The sequence below is a fragment of the Muscardinus avellanarius genome (genome assembly GCF_963383645.1).
Source record: "Muscardinus avellanarius genome assembly, chromosome: 7".
Taxonomy (NCBI): Eukaryota; Metazoa; Chordata; class Mammalia; order Rodentia; family Gliridae; genus Muscardinus; species Muscardinus avellanarius.
In genome coordinates this window covers 95863658-95884172 of record NC_137793.1, presented here as the reverse complement: position 1 = coordinate 95884172, position 20515 = coordinate 95863658, and the positions used below count along the sequence as shown (strand labels likewise).

Here is a 20515-nt window from a genome sequence, read left to right as displayed (position 1 = left end):
ACCTTTTTGTCATATAATGTTTTAAAAATTACCTTCTTCAGAAATTAAAATAATATTTGAATTTTCTTATGTGATGTTTCAACTAAAACTTGTACTATGGATGTATTCAGTTTTAACTATACATGCTTTTAGCTCTATTTACAGATTGTAGACTTGAAAAAATTTGTCTTTTTTAGTGAAGTTTACGGTGACGATACCTGCCTGCCTTTTCCTTTGCTGCGTTGGCACAGGCATTGTGCTTATTTTGTTGTAAGTGGTTCCAGTATTTTATCAGTTCACTAGGCTGGAACTGATGAGAGGTAATTAGGTGGCTGTATTTACAGCTTGAATAAGAAACTCGCCAGTGATTGAACACAAACTCGTTGGGAGGGGGCACAGGATCAATTCTCAACTTGGCAAGACAGATCCCTACGTACACATCTTCCAAGTGCAAACGACGGATACCTAAAGAAACTTTAAAAATCTTTTCTGCCAGATCTCCAGAAAAAACATAACCAGTTCCAGAACAGAAGACAGGGTACCGCTCACTTGGGTAGAGGTCTGGTGGCATATACCACTTGCTGTCTTTGTTTCGATTGGGTGCATATCCTCTCATTAGGTAACCAGTAAAATAGTTATGTCTAGGAGGCAGGTCTGGTTTCAGTAACTTATGTATTAAATATTCAGTGTTGACGAACATGTCACTGTCGGTTTTCATGACATATGGAATATGTGGACAGTAAGTTGCAACCCAGTTCATACCCATTAGTGTTTTAATAGTCAAATTATAGTATGTATCTAAGTATTCCTGTTGAATTATATCATGATATTGTCTGCTTTCTTCCAGTATTGCACGTTGAAGGTAGCCATTTAGCTTAATACTTACGCCCAACAAAAAAATTCGTGTTATTTGGATACCAGGTGCTAGACTTTCATTGCCCCACGTTTGCCGAATAGCTCTTCTAGCTTCAATTTGTCCAGGTTCTGCAGCTATTAGTAGTATTAAAAACGGGCTTTTCTCTTGGCATTTTTCTGGTTCATTGATAATATACTTGAAATGGTAAGCATTTGGATGTCCAATGCCTTTTTCATTGTAAATACTTCCATTGGCACTAAGTGTATTCTCCAGCCCTGTAACTCCTTGTGGTGACAGGTCTGTGTTACTGGAGTTCATTGATGTTTGAGGTCTCAGAGTTTGAGGGACTGTGTCTTTCCAAATGTTCCTAAGGGAGCTGTGGTTTGTCTCACTTTTTGTAGAACGGAATCCTCGGAAAGTGTATGTGACAGGGTTTTCTTTGAATCCAGTTCTACCTGGTAGCCAGTCATGATGATTGAAGAACAGAAACATAGCAAAAAGAAACACTAGAGAAAGTACTCCAATGAGGTGGGTACGAAACAGAGACCTCTTGGCATTCCAGGTCATCTTTGCAAAGCAGCAGTGTCTTCTCCTCCACTGAAGCATGTTGTAAATATCCAGAAATGGTGTATGAGATAGTGGTAGACAAAAGTACTGTTTTCTTGTCCTGAATCAATACTATTCTTTGGTAGTCATTTTCTAATTCAGTCACGTTGTGTCCCTCGAAGTCATTCTATAAAGACAATGCATAAAGGTTTATAAAACACTGAATCCTACAAAACTGCCTGAAAGGAACTCTTAATGAAAATAATTTCTTAACTCTTAATGCAAATAATTTCTTAAAGCTGTGAAAACAAATCTCATAATTTATCTCCTTTTGGCATTATAGCAGTATCACAAGAAACATTGATTTCTATAAAAACATATTAGTAGTACAATGAGTACTTTTAAAGACAGGAGGTGAATTACTTTTCTCCTACTTATTTCATTGTCTCAGTAGCTCTGATCATACCTTTGCCCAAGTTTAAAATGTAAAAGTCTTACGCATGTAGAAGCAAAAAAACCCCACTAGATTTCTGACAAAGGCTGTGTAAGAAGGTTTTGAGAGCAGATGGAAAATTTATTGGCATTAATTAAAATTGATATGACATATCATTGGTGGTATGGTGCACAGTCAGTGGCCTTTTTTGTAAAATGGTCATGTATCAGTTGTGGGACAGACGGTGCCAGGTTGATTGTGGCAGAGTTCTGTTAGTCACAGTACACTGCTTGGCATGTTTCCATTGGCCCCTACTGTGTTGAGAAAGTCAATGAGAAGATGCACCTGTCAAAATTAATTTTCAGGGTCCAGTAACTTCAGTGTAAGATTTTTAGACAGTAATAAATGATTAACATTTCAAGACTCTTATCTAATTTTAACCTTCCATTTTAAATATGAAGTATTCAGGAGATCATTTTCCAATATAGCAAGTAATTATCTTCATCAGTTGTGTTGGCATAGGAATATCACATATACTTTGGACAGTTTTTCCAGGCTTCCTACAAAATACGTACAGTAGCTACTATCAGTTCCAACTATTTAAATTTTTATTTTTTATATAATATACTTTAAAGTATTCACGAGTTATACTGTGGTATAAATTTGTATGCAGAAAGTTTGTTAAAGTTTGAGAACTGATACTATAACACTTGAAGCCCTTGATTTTAAAAATAGTTTTGATGTGTTAGTATAGAAGGTTCATAATGCCACATACTCAAAACTAGTAATGCTATCTGAAAATAATTTTTTCAGTGCATATCACAAAACTCTTAGTTTTCCAGATGAGGGATTGAGGACCGTAGAGGTAGGCAAAGAGCTGTAGTTTGAATTTGTGTGTGTGTGTGTGTGTGTGTGTGTGTGTGTGTGTGTGTGTGTGTGACAGACAGACAGACAGACAGACAGACAGACTGACTGACTTCGTCAGGAAGGAGATTAATATGTGATTTTTATCACCAAATTTTTTTAAGCAAATGAAAGCCTTATGTAGGAATTTTTATTTGTAACTATATGTAAATACATGTATTAGCCTGTGATACTGAGTGACTCATTTGTAACATGTTTAACCTTAAAATTTTTAGCAAATAATGCTGTTTACATGTAAATCCTAATGTAGTTGAATAAAGGTAGATTAAACTTTAAATATATAACGTTAGGTACCCTGAAAGTATTAGACATATGTGAATGAGCTATTCTAGTAGCAGCCACTAGGAGGAGCAAGTAGGTGGGAATTGGAACAAACTTCAAAAGTGTAAAGGTGCCTAAGGCATGAGTGTTCGATAATTTTCTACTTCTTGAAATTATAGTGTGTTTAGCAACTTTAATTTCCTCAGATGTTAAAATTATGTAATCATGTTCATAGATGTGAACAGTGTTTTTTTAAAGTTTAAGATTTTTAAAACAATGTAGTTTGCTAATGATTGGAATGTATCCACATGAATTTAAACCTCACATTATTATAATGAAGACCAAGATTATTCACTGTATCAACACAGCAGAGTTCTGCAACGATCTAAGCCAAAATAATAAGGAGCTGAGCATTCTCATTTAGAAACTCATTTTTTTCCTTGTTGGTACTTGTAAATAGCCTTTCTCTTAGAATAGAAAATTATTTTTAAGCTTTTATACAAAATGATATATTTGATATATAGTAATGACTCCCCTTCCTATCTCATAAAGAGACCAGTAGATAGAAGGATTTTGTATATAATTTTAAAAGAAACAAAAGTTAGCTTTTAAGTTTTAAGTATTCCAAAAATGAATAAATGTTTTTTATTGACATATGCTTAGAATCTGGTTGAAGTTCAATTATGTAGATCTTTTAAGCGTATAAAATTATGGTTTAAGAAATAGTAAATACAGTGTGAGATATTTGAATGAGTGCTGAGAATCAGTGAATGAAGGTGAATATTGCAGTAGTAAATTACATTATTTTCATGAAAACAATTTACTTGAAGTGGTTTTTCCAAAGTGTTTCAGTGTTACAGAAACAGTAAATTATTTGTAAGCTTACATGATCACACAGCTTTCATCCTAACATTTTATTACAGAATTATTAGTAGCAATGTATCTTACTTTAAATTTCATGATAGCTATATGTTTGTAAATATTGATCCATAAAGGTTTGAGATCTGTATTTATCTACTTGCTAATCTTCCATTGATAAAGTTTATGTGTCTAGTCTAAACATATTTTTCTTAAAAAGTTTCTCAGGTATTTATAATTTTCTGTTAAAAAGAAAGTAAAATTAAAATAACTATTCCTCCTTTTAGTAAATGATAATGTTCTCCAGTTAATGCTCATTGTATTTTAATTCTTTAAAACTTAAAACAACACTAGAAAGTTAAATATTTTGGCATGCAAAATACTTTTGTACTTTTATATTTATAAACAGAAATAGCTTTGACTTATCTCTTACCATTCTTTTTTCATGATATTTTCAATGTAAATTTATATTTTAGGAAATTTATGGGAATAATGTTCCTATAAAATTCAGTTTACTTTATACACACAGAGAGACTTAAATAGATTTCTTATTTGACTTTCAAAAGTGTTGATATATTTAGTTTATTGAAACAGTCCTAGATTGAAGTGCTGCTTAAATAGAAAAACTTCTACATCTTCATTTTAAGATGTATAGTTTATAAAACTGCTAGTGACTTTACCATTGAGAAAGGTATCAAGAGGGACTTGATTTTTGTGATTATTTTTTGTTTAATACTTTAATATTTACTAGAATAAAAATTCACGTTTTGATGTTGAGATATACTAGGACTTAAAAACAAACTTAATATTTATTTTAGAATGCAGTACTTACATACGTCTTAAAATGTTTCCCTTCTGTCATTGTTAAATATATAGGCTAGTGAATTAAATGAAAGTGAGGGACAGTCAAGATCTTGATAGGTTTGTAAAATTCTGGAAATATCCTTGAGCTCTGAGTTGCTATTCTAACAATGTTGCTAAAATAGTTTGATTTATCTCTGTCCCATACTTGCATGTAGTGACAGTGGTTCATTACTGCATATTAATATAGCCTAGAAGCACATTAGAGATACTTATATTTTATTTATTTAGCTTATTTTGTAGTTTGTGGATTTTTTTTTTTAATCAAAGTTTTTATACTATGTTTTTAAGGTTCACTTTGAAATTACCACCAGGAACAATCTTAGATTTTTTTTTCATTTAGACTCAATCTGCTACCTAAAACAACAGCCCATTATTTCAGGAAGGGTAATTTTTAGCAACTATTGGTTCCTCTTTGTTTAAAGTTGCATTCATGGACACTGTAATAACATGTGACTCTCTGTGGTGTTATGCTGTGCATACTCTCACACTACCTTATGTGATCCTATGCTAATGTTTTTCATTTAGTGTCTTGTAGTTCAGTAATAGTTAAAATTTGTATATGCACTCTTAGATTGTGTTCATTATCTTTGGGAAGCTAGATATTGGAGAGATGATTTTGTTACTATTAAGCTATTAGAATTTTGCTTCTAAAGGACTTTGCAAAAAAGCTCATAATATTAAGATCATACTTGATACTACTTAATGCAATTTCACTGCATTGTCTCTTGATAGCCATTTTAAAGAGTGCATGTTAATTTACTAGATAAGGATTCAGTTTGACCTAATTTAATGGAAGATGGCTATGTTTTCTGTAAAGGGCTACAGATTTTTTTTTTTAAGTTTAATTTCTCAGAGAATCCTTTAAGTACATCTTGTTACTATTTGTCTTTTCCCTCATATGTGTCTATAGCCCAGGATTACTCCAAGCTGCATATTTAGCTGAATAAAGCAGTGACTGCTTATCTTTAAACAATCACAAATTTTAAAATCACATATTTAGAAACGCTTTCTTAGTTTCAAGGGCAGTGAACTGTATGAACTTGTTTATCAAGTATTAGTGCTTCCAGGGCTATAGAAAGGCAACACATTTAAATAAATATCATACACAAGATATCGACATACCTTCCTTGGTCAGGCCATTTATGTGGAGAGGATTATGCCCACTGAAAATACTTTTGGCACGCCATCACTTCAGCAAAAAAGATGCTATCGAACATGCGCACATCCCCCAGCAGTCTGCCTCCTGCGATTGCTTTTCACAGTATCCAAAGTGTCCATCTGTCTGCTTGTCTTCAAGTTACCTCCTTGTTCATAGGGGTCCTCGTCTTCTGAGATTTTCTCTTTCTTTCATTCCCTCTCTCGTTAAACAAAAGAGCTGTAGTTGTCCGTTCTATTTGGAGCACTGTTGACTCTTTCCGACAGTTGATGCATTGAAGCTTTTTACATCTGCTGTTTTCCTGGCTGGACAATGCAGTGCTGTGTTCTCTGCTCAGTATCCATATTTCTAGTAATAACACTGAGCTGCAATGTAAAGCAGCAGAGCTAGAAGCTAGTGCTTTGGTTGCATTGAAAAAGAATAGGATTTACCTCTCTCCTTTCGTCGTTGCTTGGCAGCTGCAGGAAATATTTTTTTGGAGCAGTTTACTGAGGTTTTAGTCTATAATATGAAATCCACGGTTTCTCAGCTGCTGCACAGGCAGGCAGCAGTTTAAATGTGGGCTTGACAGATGCTCTCTCTGACAGAGCAGAATTTAACGTCACTGCTTGGCTGAATCCCACGTGATTGTTTGCATTCATTTTGACTAAAAACCTAAGGTAGGGAGAAGCTTAGAGATTTTGCTTCTGTGTTATAAATTATGTGTTTTTAGTACAGGTGTACCGATGAATGAATAATATTGAAAGTAGGATGATTGTGAACTGAATGGTTTTATGGTTTTTTTTTTTTTACTGCTTATTTCCTTTTGTTAACTTCAGCATAGGATTTCTAAATATTTTCTGTGTTAGACAGTAGCTTTCATGTTTCTTACATGCTTTTGTAGGGCATAAGTAATATAAGCCTTTGAATGTAAATTGATGCCATTTAACCCTTTCAGTGCTTTCCTTCTTTTGAAAATTTTCTCCTAAAATTACTCTGATTTTGCTAATATCTTCTTATGACTCATACACTATTTATCTTTTATCTGTAACTTAGACTTTTCTTCCCTGCTTGCTGCAGTTCGTATAAATCATCTCCCATGGATTGCTTTACTATTGGCAGATGTGGTACAGCCTACTTCTTTTTTGCTCTGTGTGGTTTCTAGTGTTCTTGAAAGCAGGAAACTATTTTTGACTTCTTTTAAATGTCAACATTTTTATTTTTTCCTTTTCTTTAAAATCGCATGTATCAAATCCAACAAAGTGATTTAGTAAATATAATATACTTCTATAGGATCTTCTTGGTGAGTGAATTTTCCTAATTAATTTTACTTATCCTAATATTTCAAGATAGTCTGGTAACTTGTTTCCAAGCAGATTTTGTAAGCATCAGATTCTCTGAAATAGCCTTAGTATGATTTGTTTCTTGGGCACTTTGGTGTCTTGCTGCCTTCTTCTGCAAGGACACTTGGGCAATTTTTTTAAATACCTTTACTTATCATTTTCTCCTCTGATACTCTAGGGATAGTAACTCCCAGAAATTTTTAGTTTTAAAGCTTAAGCTTACTTATTTTTCTAACTCTTTTTTCTTTCAGATGAATAAAGGCTTATATTTTCTCTAATATTTTAAAAATGGTTTCCTCATAACATTTTGGGATTTTTCTGATGAAATGTGTTTTGTAGTTTTAGGAACTCCACAATTTTGTGTCTTAAGGGAGCATATGTGACTTTCCTAGAAATTTTAGAATATTAAAAATGGAAAAAATTATATAAATGGGAAATGTATGGCCTAGAGCTTTAACTTTTCCTGGTCAAGTTTGAAGGAGAGGACTAATACCCGGGTTTCTTAGCATTTAGCCCTTGTATACACCCATAGTACAATACTTATTATTTTTGTTGTTGTTAGATAATCTAGAATAACAGTGTTTTTGAATCTACTTAAAAGAACTTGTTTTCCAAAAGTATATGTGAATTTTTGTAGATCAGTGTTTAGCAATGATTTCTTAATTAAGGCTTGATCATGAAGTTAGAGGCAGTAGCCATTATTTGTTTACCCAAAATCAGATTGTGTGAGCTATGTTATGTAATTGACTTTTATGCTTCATGATAGTTTTATTATTGTTAATACCCATTTTAAAGATGAGAGACCAGTGCCTAGAGTTATTAAATATTTAGCCCAGATATCAAGGAAGGATAAAATGAGTCATGAGAACAGACCCTAAACTAGGAAATTTACATCTTGATTACCTACATGGTATGCTCTGTTTTTAAACATTGGATGCTACATGACTGATGGCGAAATTTTGAGATTTTTTCCCCCCCCGACACTGGCACCACATATTCAGGAATCATTAATATAATTATAAATGGATGTTTATATTTTACCTTTCAATAACACATATTAGTCAACTACTGAAGACCAACATTTGCATTTAGGTACAGCTTATTAAATATTGAGAATATGAAAATAACTTAGATATATTCCCTACCTGCTCTCCAGGGAAGGATAAAATAATTAGTGGTGTGTGTGTGTGTGTGTGTGTGTGTGTGTGTGTGTGTGTGTGTCTGTGTTTTACTAGGGAATGAACCCTACCTGCTCTCCAGGGAAGGATAAAATAATTTGTGTGTGTGTGTGTGTGTGTGTGTGTGTGTCTGTCTGTCTGTCTGTCTGTCTGTGTTTTACTAGGGAATGAACCCAGGGTTATTCTACCTCTGAGCTACATCCCCAGCCTTAATTTTATTTTTATTTTGAAATGGTCTCGCTAGGTTGATGAGAGTCTCACTACTTGCTGAGGCTGTCCATAAACCTGAAATCCTTCTGTCCATAAACCTGAAATCCTTCTGTCTGCCTCCTGAGTACTAGGATCACAGGAGTGTGCCACCACATCTGGCTTAACTCATTTTTTTTGAGGGGTGGTGGTACTGGAGGGTGGAACCTGAGATCATTCTGCCTCAGAGCTACACCCCCACCCCTATTTTTTATTCTTTATTTTGAAACAGGGTCTCACTGAGTTGCAAAGGGCCTCATTAAGTAGCTGAGGCTGTCCTCAAACTGCAATCTTTCTGTTTCAGCCTCTCAAATGCTGGCATTACAAGCATGTGTGTGACACCATGCCCAGCTTGAACTCATTTTTTAATGGATCTTTGTGTGTGTGTGGGGATACTGGGTGTAAACCCAGAGGAGTTCTACCTTTCAGCTATACTGCCAGCCCTATTTTATTTTATTTTATTTTATTTTATTTTATTTTATTTTGGTACTAGGAATTGAACCCAGGGACATTCTACCTCAGGGTTACATCCCCAGCCATATTTTTTATTCTTTGTTTTGAAACAGGGTCTCACTAAGTGGCAAAAGGCCTCACTAAGTAGCTGAGGCAGGCTGCGAACCTTCAATCTTCCTGTCTTAGCCTCCCAAGTACTGAGATTACAAATGTGGGCTTAGTTTTTATTTTGAAACAGGGCCTCAGTAAGTTGCTGAGGCTGTCCATCAACCTGCAATCCTCTTGTCTTGGCCTCCCAAGTACCGGGATTATAGGTGAGCACCACTACGTCTGTTTTTTTTTTTTAATTTTTTTTTTATGGATCCTAATTGTTAGGCGGGCTTCATGGGTAACCTGCTCTGTAATGGCTCCCTCTAGTATTGGGGGGAGCCCTGAATCACCAATGAGCTGTTTCTTCAGTTCTGCTTGCTGTGGAGCAGCAGTGTGTTTATTGTTAGAGCCTCCTAAAAATTACAAAAGGTGCCTGTGCAGTTAGCCAGAATTTATTTCAAACTTTAAGGTACAACTGCAACCTATTTCTTAAATTTAAGTTATACTGATTAAGAATTTTATGAAAAGGAGAGCAGATGTGAGATAAAAGTTCTTTAAGTTGCTTTTTCTAGCAACCTACTTGTTCCTAGTCAAGAAAAATGGTAAAAATCTTCTGATAAGCAAGCTTGTACAAGTTCTTCCTTTAGTCTGATTTCTCAACATCTGAATTCTATGGTTAAGCTAACCCAGTAAATGTGACAAGTTTCTTTGTCAGACTCAGTAAACTGGTAGCTACTTTGTTAAGTTTTATATTTATGATGGCTTGTAATTGTTAATTGCATGGGTCTACTTTTTTAATGTTATAACACATTTTTCAGGATTTTCCTGGGTATGTCTAGAAGAGTTCTCCAGGAGCTAGAGCTTAAAGACAGAATTTGTAATACTTTCTAATTTCTAGTTTCTCTTGGATTTAGAAATTATTCTTTATTATAGGTAATATTTTTGAGTGATTATTACCCACTTCATCAGATATAAATCTGCTGCTCAAGATATAATAGTAACTTGTGGAGTTAGGTTATCTGTTTTATCCAATGCTTTATATGAGTTCAATTTTATGTCTTTGGTTAAAAAGTTGAATGAGATAAGAGTGGAGGAAGAACACTTTAAACAGTGAGCAAGTATCTTTGAGTAATATGAGAAGGGAGTCATAAGTCCCATCTTAAATATTGGTCTCCATTTCTTTTTGTGCTTCGAGTGGTTGGCTGCTAAATTTAAGGTACTTATTTTAGCTGGTGCCATTGGAAGAACTAGCTCTCTTTGTCAGTGCTGGAGAAGACTCTTAACACTTAGGATAAGGTATAATTTTTACCATACCAGTCTGTAAACTGCCGTTTGATATAAAGGCCAGTTTTAGTTTTATTGGGGTCCTTCAACAATTCTTTGTAGTAATAGTTACTTGGAATTCATACCTCCTGACTGTTTTAAGATTGTTTGCAGTCTCATTCATTATTAATTGGATGAATGGCTTATTTTTGGTTATTTAATATTAATATTGGTTTTCTTTCTTTTCTTTCTTTCTTTCTATTGGGGATTGAACCCAGGGTTATTCTAGCTCTGAGCTATATCCCCAGCTCTATTTTATATTTTATCTTGAAACAGGTGTTACTAATTTGCGGAGGGCCTCACTAAGTTCCTCAGGCTGGCTGTGGACCTGTGATCCTCCAGTCTCAGCCTCCCATGTACCATGCCTGATGTTTTCCCTGTTTGAAAAAAAAAATAGAATTTAGAATTTCTCTCTGAAGTCCATAGATGATATATAATTCAGCTGTACTTTTTTTTTTTAACTCAGAAAGCAAGAATTAGACTGATTGCAAATTAGCAATCTCAAAATGACCACAAGTGTCAGTGTTTGCCTGCTTTATTTTTCTCCTGTTTTTTCCAAGTTGTGCAGCAAATACTCATACTGCTTAAGATTTCCTTTTGAAAGTAAAGCTAAGTTTATGTGTCTCTTTCAGAATCAGTTATAGACACCTTTATTTTAATTGATACAAACTATTAGTGATTCTAGGGGAGATAGAAACATTTAAAATTGGCAGTGATTTGGCACTTTTTTTGTGCTTTATTGGTGCATTATGGTTTCACATCATAATGCAAATCATGTTGACAGTGACATACATGGGACATACTTTTTTATTTTTTTGTGCTTTTTGGTTTCTCAGTAATCTAGCTATTTTAGGCAGGTATACTCAGATATGGCTCTTACTGGGAGCAATTGTTAGCATAGTAATGTTTGCTCTTTAGGAGATGTTGGGCATTTAGTGAGCAGGTTCTGGTAGGTAATAGTTATGTAGTGTTGGGACATTCTTTGTAAATAATGAAGACTAGTTTCTTTTTCTATAGAATGTCTTTCCAAGAAGGACCTTCCTTATAAATAAATGTATCTAAAACCTATAAAGTATGGAATTTTGCAGTAGTACATTATTTCTAAAATCCATGTTTCCTACGGCATTGATGTTTATAAATCACCAAGACAGTATGCCAATCTCTGTATGTTTGTAATTTTTGCATTCACTGTAATTTTATGTGTAGGTACTAGCATCTAAGTAATCACATTTGGTGTATTGTCTGAGATTTATGTACTGCATTAGTTTTTTTTTTTTTTAAACCATGAATTTCATCCTCCTCTTCCTTCTCTTCTTGCTCTTCTTGATTCTGAGGATTAAAGTTTCTGAGCTTCATTCCCCCATCTCTTTTATTTTTTATTTTGAAATAGCATCTTGTTAAGTTGCTGAAGCTATCCTTGAACCTGTAATCCTCCTGTCTCAGCTGCCCAAGTACTGAGATTTATAGGTGTGTACTACTTACTATACCTGACTTAGTTTCAGTCTTCTATATGTGAATATCTAAGTTTACCCAGCACCATTTGCTGAAGAGGCTATCCTTTCTCTAATTTCTTAGAGAAATTGGCACCTTTGTCAAGAATCAGTTGGGCTATAGATGAATGGATTTATCTCTATGTCCTCTGTTCTGTTTATTGGTCTGTGTACCTGTTTTTATGTCAATCCTATGTTATTTCTGTTACTAATATTGTAATATTTTTTTCTTTGTGCAGAGGGTTGAGCCCAGGGGCGTTCTACTTCTGAGCCACAACCTCAGCCTTATTTTATTTTTTATTTTCGAATGGGGTCTCACAGAGTTGCCAAGGCTGACTTGTGAACATGCCATCCTCCTGTCTCAGCTTGCCAGGTAATAGGATTACAAGTGTGTGCCACCACACCCAGCTTGTTAGTATTTTTGAAATCAGGTAATGTGATGCTTCTAGCGTTGCCCTTTTTACTCAGAATTACTTTGGCTATTTGGACTCTGTTCTTTCATAGGAATTTTAGAATTTTTTTTTAATTTTTGAAAAAAGTAATTGGTATTATGACAAAGAGTACATTGAATACATAGATTGCTTTGAGCCCTAAGGCCATTCTTGACAATCTATTATTGATTCCAAACCATGAATGTGAGAGGGCTTCTCATCTACTACTGTCTTACGCTTTTTCTTCAGTGTCTTTAATTTTTATTTTAAGGGTCTTTCACATCCACATAAATTTTTTAAACTTAACTTTTAAAGGCTTTTGTGAATGGGATTATTTCTTGATGAGTTTATTAATCTTTGTGTAGAAAAGCTACTGAATTTTGTATGTTGGTTTTGTATCTTATTTTTACCAATTTTATCAGTTCTAAGAGTCTTGGGAAAGTCTTAGGGTTTTTAAGTATAGAATCATGTCATCATCAAACAGCGATCATTTTAACTTCTCATTTTCTATTTGTGGCCCTTTATTTCTTTCTCTTGCCTAAAAGCTTTGGCTAAAATTTTGAGTACTATATAGAATAAGTGGACACCTTTGTCTTATTCCTGATCCCAGAGGAAATGCTTCTAGATCTCACCATTCAATATGATGTTGACTCTGGGTTTGTCATATGTGACTATTATACTGAAATATGATCAAAAGCTTTTTCTGTAGCTATTGAGATGATCATGTGAGTTTTATTCTTAATATTTATGTACTATATTATGTTTATTTGTGTAAGTTGAATCATTTTTGAATCCTTGAAATGAAACCAACTTGATCATAATGTACAATAATTGTAATGTGCTGTTGGATTTGATTTGCACGTATCCTACCGAGGAGGTTTGCATCCTCTGTTCACCAGGGATACTGGCCTGTTGCTTTCCTATTTTATGTTTGTGTCTTCATCAGGTGTTGGTAGCAGGGTAATAATGGCTTCATGGAATGAGTTGGCAATGGGTCATTGGCTAGAGGCTCTTCCCCTTATGCTTCTTTTTTTTTTTTTTTTTGGTGGTACTGGGGTTCCTGGAAGCCCTTCTACCTCCGGGCTACACTCCCAGAACTATTTTTACATTTTTATTTGGAAACAGGGTCTCCTAAGCCAGCACGCGAGGCTGGCTTCGAACCTGCGCGATCCTCCTGTCTCTGCCTCCCAAGCGCGGGGATTACAAGCGTGCGCCACCACGCCCGGCCCCCTTATGCTTCTTTAAGTTGAAGTTATGCTTCTTTTAAGTTGAATCCTATCCTGCTAGGGTTTGAGTAGGAGTAAGTCCTGTTTGGAGCAATTTGGAGCCTAATTCTTTTCAGCTGGGCTGGGAGCATAATTCAGTGGCAGAGCACCAACCGTTGTGCATGAAGTCCTGGGCTCAGTCACTAGTATTGTGAAGAAAAGTAAAACAGAGAAAATAAAAACAATAGCAATAACAACATTCAACAAGCAGCTGTATGTTACTGGTGTGTGTGTGTGTGTGTGTGTGTGTGTGTGTGTGTGTGTGTGTTTGGGGGTGGTACAGAGGTTTGAACTCAGAGGTTCAATCTATTTCCATACTGTATCCTCAGCCCTATCTTATTTTCTAACTTTGAAAGGGGGGGGGTCTCACTAAGTTGTGGAGGGCCTAATTAAGTTGCTGAGGCTGGCCACAAACCTTTGATCCTCCTGTCTCAGCCTCCCAAGTACTGGGATCACAGGTGTGTTCCATCATGCCCAGCTATATTCCTCTTTTTTTGTATTCCAACCTGTGGAGAAGAATTCAAGTGCTGGGTTAATCTCAACCTTTTTCCATAGTTTAGTTTGTCTTTGGTCTTCATGTCCTCTAAGTTTTCACATAATTTTATTTATATTTTGATAATTGTCCTTTCTGCCTACATTTTGAGTAATGAATTTATATCACTTTTCCAGTATTCTATCTTCTTGGAAGAAACCCATATAAGATTGTATACTTAGACCTAATCTATTGATACACAGATTGTTCAATATTGTTCAAGATGTTGGCTGTGTTTATACCCTTAAAAAGGAAAGTGGTTGATAATAACATTGTTTAGTAAGGAATTATGGTGGATGCTGTCAAAAGTAAAGCTGTTTGAAAGAAAGAGATTGGTTATAGACTTAGTCTCTTGGTAATTTGGAGGACAGGACCTATTCAAATGGTCACAGAGATGAACAGTGTTTCAGAGGTCAGTTTTATCTGAGGATGAACAGATCTGTATTTCAGTTCAAAGACTCTGCTGTACATAGGTTTGAGATCTAATTTAGCAATGGCTTTCCGACTTCATTTTAAGTGCCTGGAACCAGTGTCTCCCCCCCCTATATATACATATATGTGTGTGTGTGTGTGTGTGTGTGTGTGTGTGTGTGTGTGTATGTATTTTCGGCATTGAGGACAAAACCCAGGGGCATTCTACCTCTGAGCTACACCCTCATCCCTACTTTTTATTCTTTATTTTGAAACTGTCTCACTAACTTGTAGAGGACCTCACTAAGTAGCTGAGACTGACTTTGAACCAGTGATCCTCCTTTCTCAGCCTCCCAAGTACAAACCTGTGCTACTATACCCGACACTCTACTCCCTTTTGATAGTTTTTTTCCCTTGATAATTTACACACACACACACACACACACACACACACACACACTCATCATAATAGACCAGAAGTGTTTCACACTTTGGATTTTGGAATATTTAAATATACATAAGAATGTCCTGGGGTTGGGACCCAAGCCTAAACACAAAACTCATTTATGTTTCATATACCTTCTATACTCTTGGTCTGGAGGTAACTTTATACATTATTTTTACTGTGCCTGCATTTTGACTATGACCCCACCACATGAGATGAGGTGTGAAAAATTTCTGGTTTTGGAATATTTTGGATTATGGCTTCTTACCTGGTAATATAAAAATATTTATCTGAGACTTATTATTAGAAATTAGCTCTCCTAGTTTGGAACTTGAGAAACCTCAGGATCTGCAGTCTGCAAGCTGAACAGGCAGGGGAGCCATGATATGGTTTCATTCTCAGTCCAAAGGCCTGAAAGGAAGAACTGATACTGGATATCCCAGTAGAATCAAGGCAGGAGAAGGATTTTTCAGTGTGAATTCAGTCAGGTGGAGAGTGAACTCTCTTTTCCTAGTAACTGTCTTTTTGTTCTACTCAAACCTTCACCGGATTGGGTAAGGCCCAGCTACTTTGTTAGTAAAAGGGCAATCGCTTTTACTTTCTGTGGATTCAAATGTTAATCTCATCCAGAAACACCCTCACAAATACACTGGCCAGTCCAGCTGATACATACAATTAGCCATCATAATTGTTAGAGGAATGTATACCTGACCCAGTGACACATGTAAAAACTGTCCCAGCATTCCAAACATTTTAGAATGTGTTTAGTGAGTCTATGAAGAAAAGATTTTTGTGTTTCTTCCCTGTATTCTTTAAACAGTACTTATCTAAGTTTATTTATACTTTTTTATATGATCTATTCATTGATGAACTAGTTTAATTTTCAGCAGGAAATCATTCTGAATGGTGAATTGAAAACTGGTATTAGTTTAGGTTTTTAATATTTAGCTTCTTTGTAAAGTTACTCATTAGCTCTGTGTATTCCAATTTTGTTGAGACTATAAGGAAAATGAATATTATATTCCCAGGTCAAAGTTTTAATTACTTTGAGTAGATTTGGATATTAATAGAATTCTTTTCTTTCATGGAGATTAAAATATTTAGCCTTTTTGTGTGTCAGGTAGCAGAAACACACTCAAGTCATCTTAAATAAGAAAAATAAATACATTACAATGCTACTGGAATATTCTATAGAGCTCAAGACTAAAAAGTGTAACCTGGCCTTTAAAAGAACACAGTGAGAAATTGGAAAACTGTCAGGAATTGAGGAAGCTTTTCTTTGTTCTGTCTGCTGTTACACGATTACTCGTCACATTTTCTGTAGATGTATACCAGCTTTTTGTGCATATAGTCACCACCCAAACCATTAAGTCTCCATATAACTGTAGTTTATGCTGCTCAGCACATTCCAGCATGGATTTCAAACTTTCATGGAGAGAAAATATGATTAGAAAAGCTTAGTTCATATGTTTGTCTTTTGTGGGTAGGGTCCAGTACTTCTGAGATAAAACTGTGCTCTGAAGAGACATTTCTAAAAATCCACTGCATCATTGGACTCTTTATTCTTTTAAGCATACTTTGTACTTATGTGTTTAGCTTTTAAATTTTAAGATACAACATTTGCCATTTTAAGCATTTTTTATAATTTCAGTGGCATCAACTACACTTAGTTTGAGTAGCTATCACTAACACCCATCTCCTACACCATCATTATACACTGAAACTCTATTCATTAACCCGTAGCTCCCCCTTCCCTCCTGTCCCTAGCCCCATCACCACTATTCCTCTGCCAGCCTCTGCATTTGACTGACTGTTCTTTGTACCTCATATTAGTGAAATCTTAAAATATTTTTCTATGTCTAGCTTATTTCATGTAGATTTTAAGGTTTATTGATGTCATTTGTTTTGACTTTATTTCTTCTCAAGGAAGAATTACATTCTATTGTATGTATGTACCATCTCTTTCATCCATTCTTCTATTGATACTGACATTGGGGTTCTTTCCATTCTTTGGCTATTGTTAATAGTGCTGAGACAAACATTAGTGTACACACACCTGTTCATGCCCTCGTTTCATAAACAAAATTGCTGAGCCATGATAATTCTATGTTTTAAGTTTTTGAGGTATTGCCATTCTTTTTCACAGTATCTGTTCCATTTTACATTTTAACAGCCATGCATAAGAGTTCTATTTTCCATATTCTCACCTATACTTATTTTCTGGTGTCACCTTTTTGCCCTTGTTTTGAATATTCTGTTTTGGCAGTAACTGTCTTATGGGGTTGAGGTGGCATCCACCAGTTTTTTGGAGTGGAAAGGGCAGTGCTTGGGACTGAGTGCAGAGTTTTTGTGCATGCTAGGCCAGTGCTGGAATACTGAGTTGTACCTCTACCCCATTCTGGTTTTTAATTTGCATTTCCCTAAGAATTAGTGATGTTGAACATGATTTTGTGTATTTGTTTGTCCTCTGTATATCTTCTTTGGAGAAATGTGTATTCAAGTCCTTAGCCCATTTTGCTTTTGGTTTGGAGGCCGTTGTCACTAAGTTGTAGGACATTATGTATTCTGCACATTACTCTTTCTTATAAAATCCGTGGTTTGCAAATACTTCTCCCATTCTGTGGGTTGCCGTTTCACTGTATTGATAATGTCCTTTCATGTTTTTAATTTTGATGAACCCCAGTTTACTTGCTTTCTCCTTTGTTGCCTGTGTTTTTAGTTTTGTATCCAAGAAATCAGTGCCAAATCCAATGTCCTAAAGCTTTTCCTGTGTTTTCTTCAAGTTTTGTACTTTATGTTTTTAAATGTAAGTCTTTGGTCCAGTTTGAATTAAGTTTATATACCATGTAAGGTAATGGTCCAGTTTCATTATTTTGCATATTAATATTCAGCTTCTCTGGCATTATTTGTTGAAAAGACAACATTAAGTGGTCTTGGCACCCTTGTAAAAAATCATATATGCAAGTTTATTTCTGGCTTTTATTCCTTTCCACTGATCTGAATATCTATCTTTATGCTAGTACCATACTGTTTTAATTACTGTAGTTTTATATTAAGTTTAGAAATCTGAAAGATGGAATCATTTAACTTGAATCTTCTTTTTCTTGATTAGTTTACTTGGAGCCCCTTAAGATTTTATGTTAATTTCAAGGAGAAATTCTAAACAAATTTCTAAAAACTTTCTAAAAAAAACATGGAGAATTTGACAGAAAGTACACTAATCTGTAGGTCACGTCAGGAAGTGTAGAAATCTTAATGTTAATTTTCATAGTGGAAAAAGACAGGCATATTTCCATATATGCCTGTCTTTTAGCTGTATTGTAGATTTTAGTACCAGAAGTTTTCTGTTTCCTTGATTTTTTTCCCTAAGTATTTCATTCTTTTAAATGATACTGATAATGAATTATTTTCTTAACTCATGCTGTTTTTATTAATGTTAGAAAAGGGTGGATTTGAATATTGCTGTTTTGTATCTTTGAACAGTGTAATTTTTTTTTATTTTTCTGTGACATCTTTTTCTGTGTATGTAGAATTTCTAAGGTTTTCTACATATAAAGTTTGTGGTCTATGAACAGACGTAATTTCACTTCATCCTTACTAATTTGGATGCCTTCTGATTCTTTTTCTTGCCTAAATTGTTCTGGCTAGAACTTCCAATAGTCTTTCAAACAGACGTGGCAGAAATGGGTGCCTTGTCTTGCTCTTGATCATGGAAGGAAAAGCTTTTAGTTTTTCATGGTTGAATATGATGTTAACTGTGGGATTTTCATATATAACCTTTTATTATATAAAGGACATTTTCTTCCATTTCTAGTTCTTGAGGGTCCTCCCCACCTTAATCAAATAAAAGAGTTTTGAATTTTGTCAAATGCTTTTTCTGTATCAATTAATATGATTATGAGGGTTTTCCTTTTATTTTGTTAATATATTGTATTAAGCTGATTGGTTTTTATATTTTGTAACATCCTTGTATGCCAAGAATAAATCCAGTTGATATATATAATTTTTAAACATGTTGATGAATTTTTTGCTAATATTTTGCTTATTCCTATACAGAAAATTTTTTAATATAGAAAAGTGGCTTAACAGTTACTAATCCCACTTTGTTTTAGGTGCTAAGTTGAAAATACACACACAGAGAAATATATGCATAGCTATACATAATAAATAATTCTCTTTACACACACGTGTATACACACATATGTGTATACATACATACACACACACACACACACACACACACACACACACACACACACTTTAAGCACATTTTCATTTATTAGGTTCCAGCTTCAGGAGGGCAAGAACAACCTTGCTCTTGTTTATAATACTGCATTTCTAGTTTCTTATTTGACACTGGTGTGTGTGTGTGTGTGTGTGTGTGTGTGTGTGTGTGTGTGTATGTGTGTGTGTGTGTGTATTTTTTGGGGGGTGATAGATACTGGGGATGGACCCCAGGGGCATTCTACCTCTGAGCTATGCTCTCAGCCCTATTTTTTTTATTCTCTTTATTTTGAAATGGCCTCACTAAGTAGTAGCTGCCTGTGAACTGCCATCCTCCTGTCTTAGCCTCCCAAATACTGGAATTACAAGTGTGCACCTCCACATCTGGGTCTGATACTAGCATATTATTTTTTTCTTTTCTTTCTTTCTTTTTTTTTTTTTTTTTGTGGGTCTGGGGATGGAACCCAGGGGCATTTGACCTCCGAGCTACACCCCCTGCCCTATTCTTTATTCTTTATTTTGAAACCGGGTCTCACTAAGTTGTGGAGGGCCTCACTAAGTAGCTGAGGCTCTCCGCGAACCCTGATCTTCTGGTCTCAGCCTCCCGAAAGCTGGGATTACAAGTGTGCGCCACCATGCCAGGCTCTGGTGTATTCTTAATGATTCAATCATTGTTTAATTCTTTTGATGATAGTGTATGGTTTTTTTTTTCTTACCATCTTTATTTAACAGATAAAAGTAGTTTATTCATTGTAATGGTGGTGAATCATTAGTGATTCCAAGATTTCAAAATGTGCCTTTTGAGAAATGGTTAAGGCATGAATGAAGACTGTACCTTTATGAATGAATTGGTACTTTATAAAGTCTGGAGGGAAGTGGCTCAGGCCTTTTATTTTTTATTTTTTTGCCTATCTGCCTTCTACTTGAGGGAACACACTCTCCATTTCTTCTGGAAGATATAACAATGAAGTACCATCTTTAGATTAGAGAGAGAAGTGCATACAAGACACCAGAACTGCTGATGCCTTTATCTGAACTTTGTAGCCTTCAGAACTATGAGAAATAAGTTTCTCTCATTTATGTATTACCCTGTCAGTAGAATTGTTAAGGCAGTACAAAAGGATTAAGACATAAGAGATTTGCAGAGGTATACATAGAGTGCTAAAAGTTTACAAAGTAGGAACATTGGCTTATGAGAAGAGAAAATGAAAATAAAAATTGCAAAAGT

At 35.0% G+C, this 20515-nt stretch overlaps 2 protein-coding genes across 2 annotated transcripts in view; one reads left to right on the top strand and one right to left on the bottom strand.

Annotated features, from left to right (window-relative positions):
• The window catches only part of CDC73 (cell division cycle 73), a gene marked incomplete at its 3' end in the record, with an annotated part of 141014 nt that overhangs the window by 80576 nt on the left and 39923 nt on the right, over positions 1-20515 (top strand). The gene's annotated exons all lie outside the window — the stretch shown is intronic.
• On the bottom strand, positions 173-1441 carry B3GALT2 (beta-1,3-galactosyltransferase 2; the record flags this gene model as incomplete). The annotated part of the gene is made up of 1 exon (XM_080699170.1): positions 173-1441. The coding sequence occupies one exon, from the start codon at positions 1439-1441 to the stop codon at positions 173-175; it is 1269 nt and encodes a 422-aa protein (XP_080555296.1).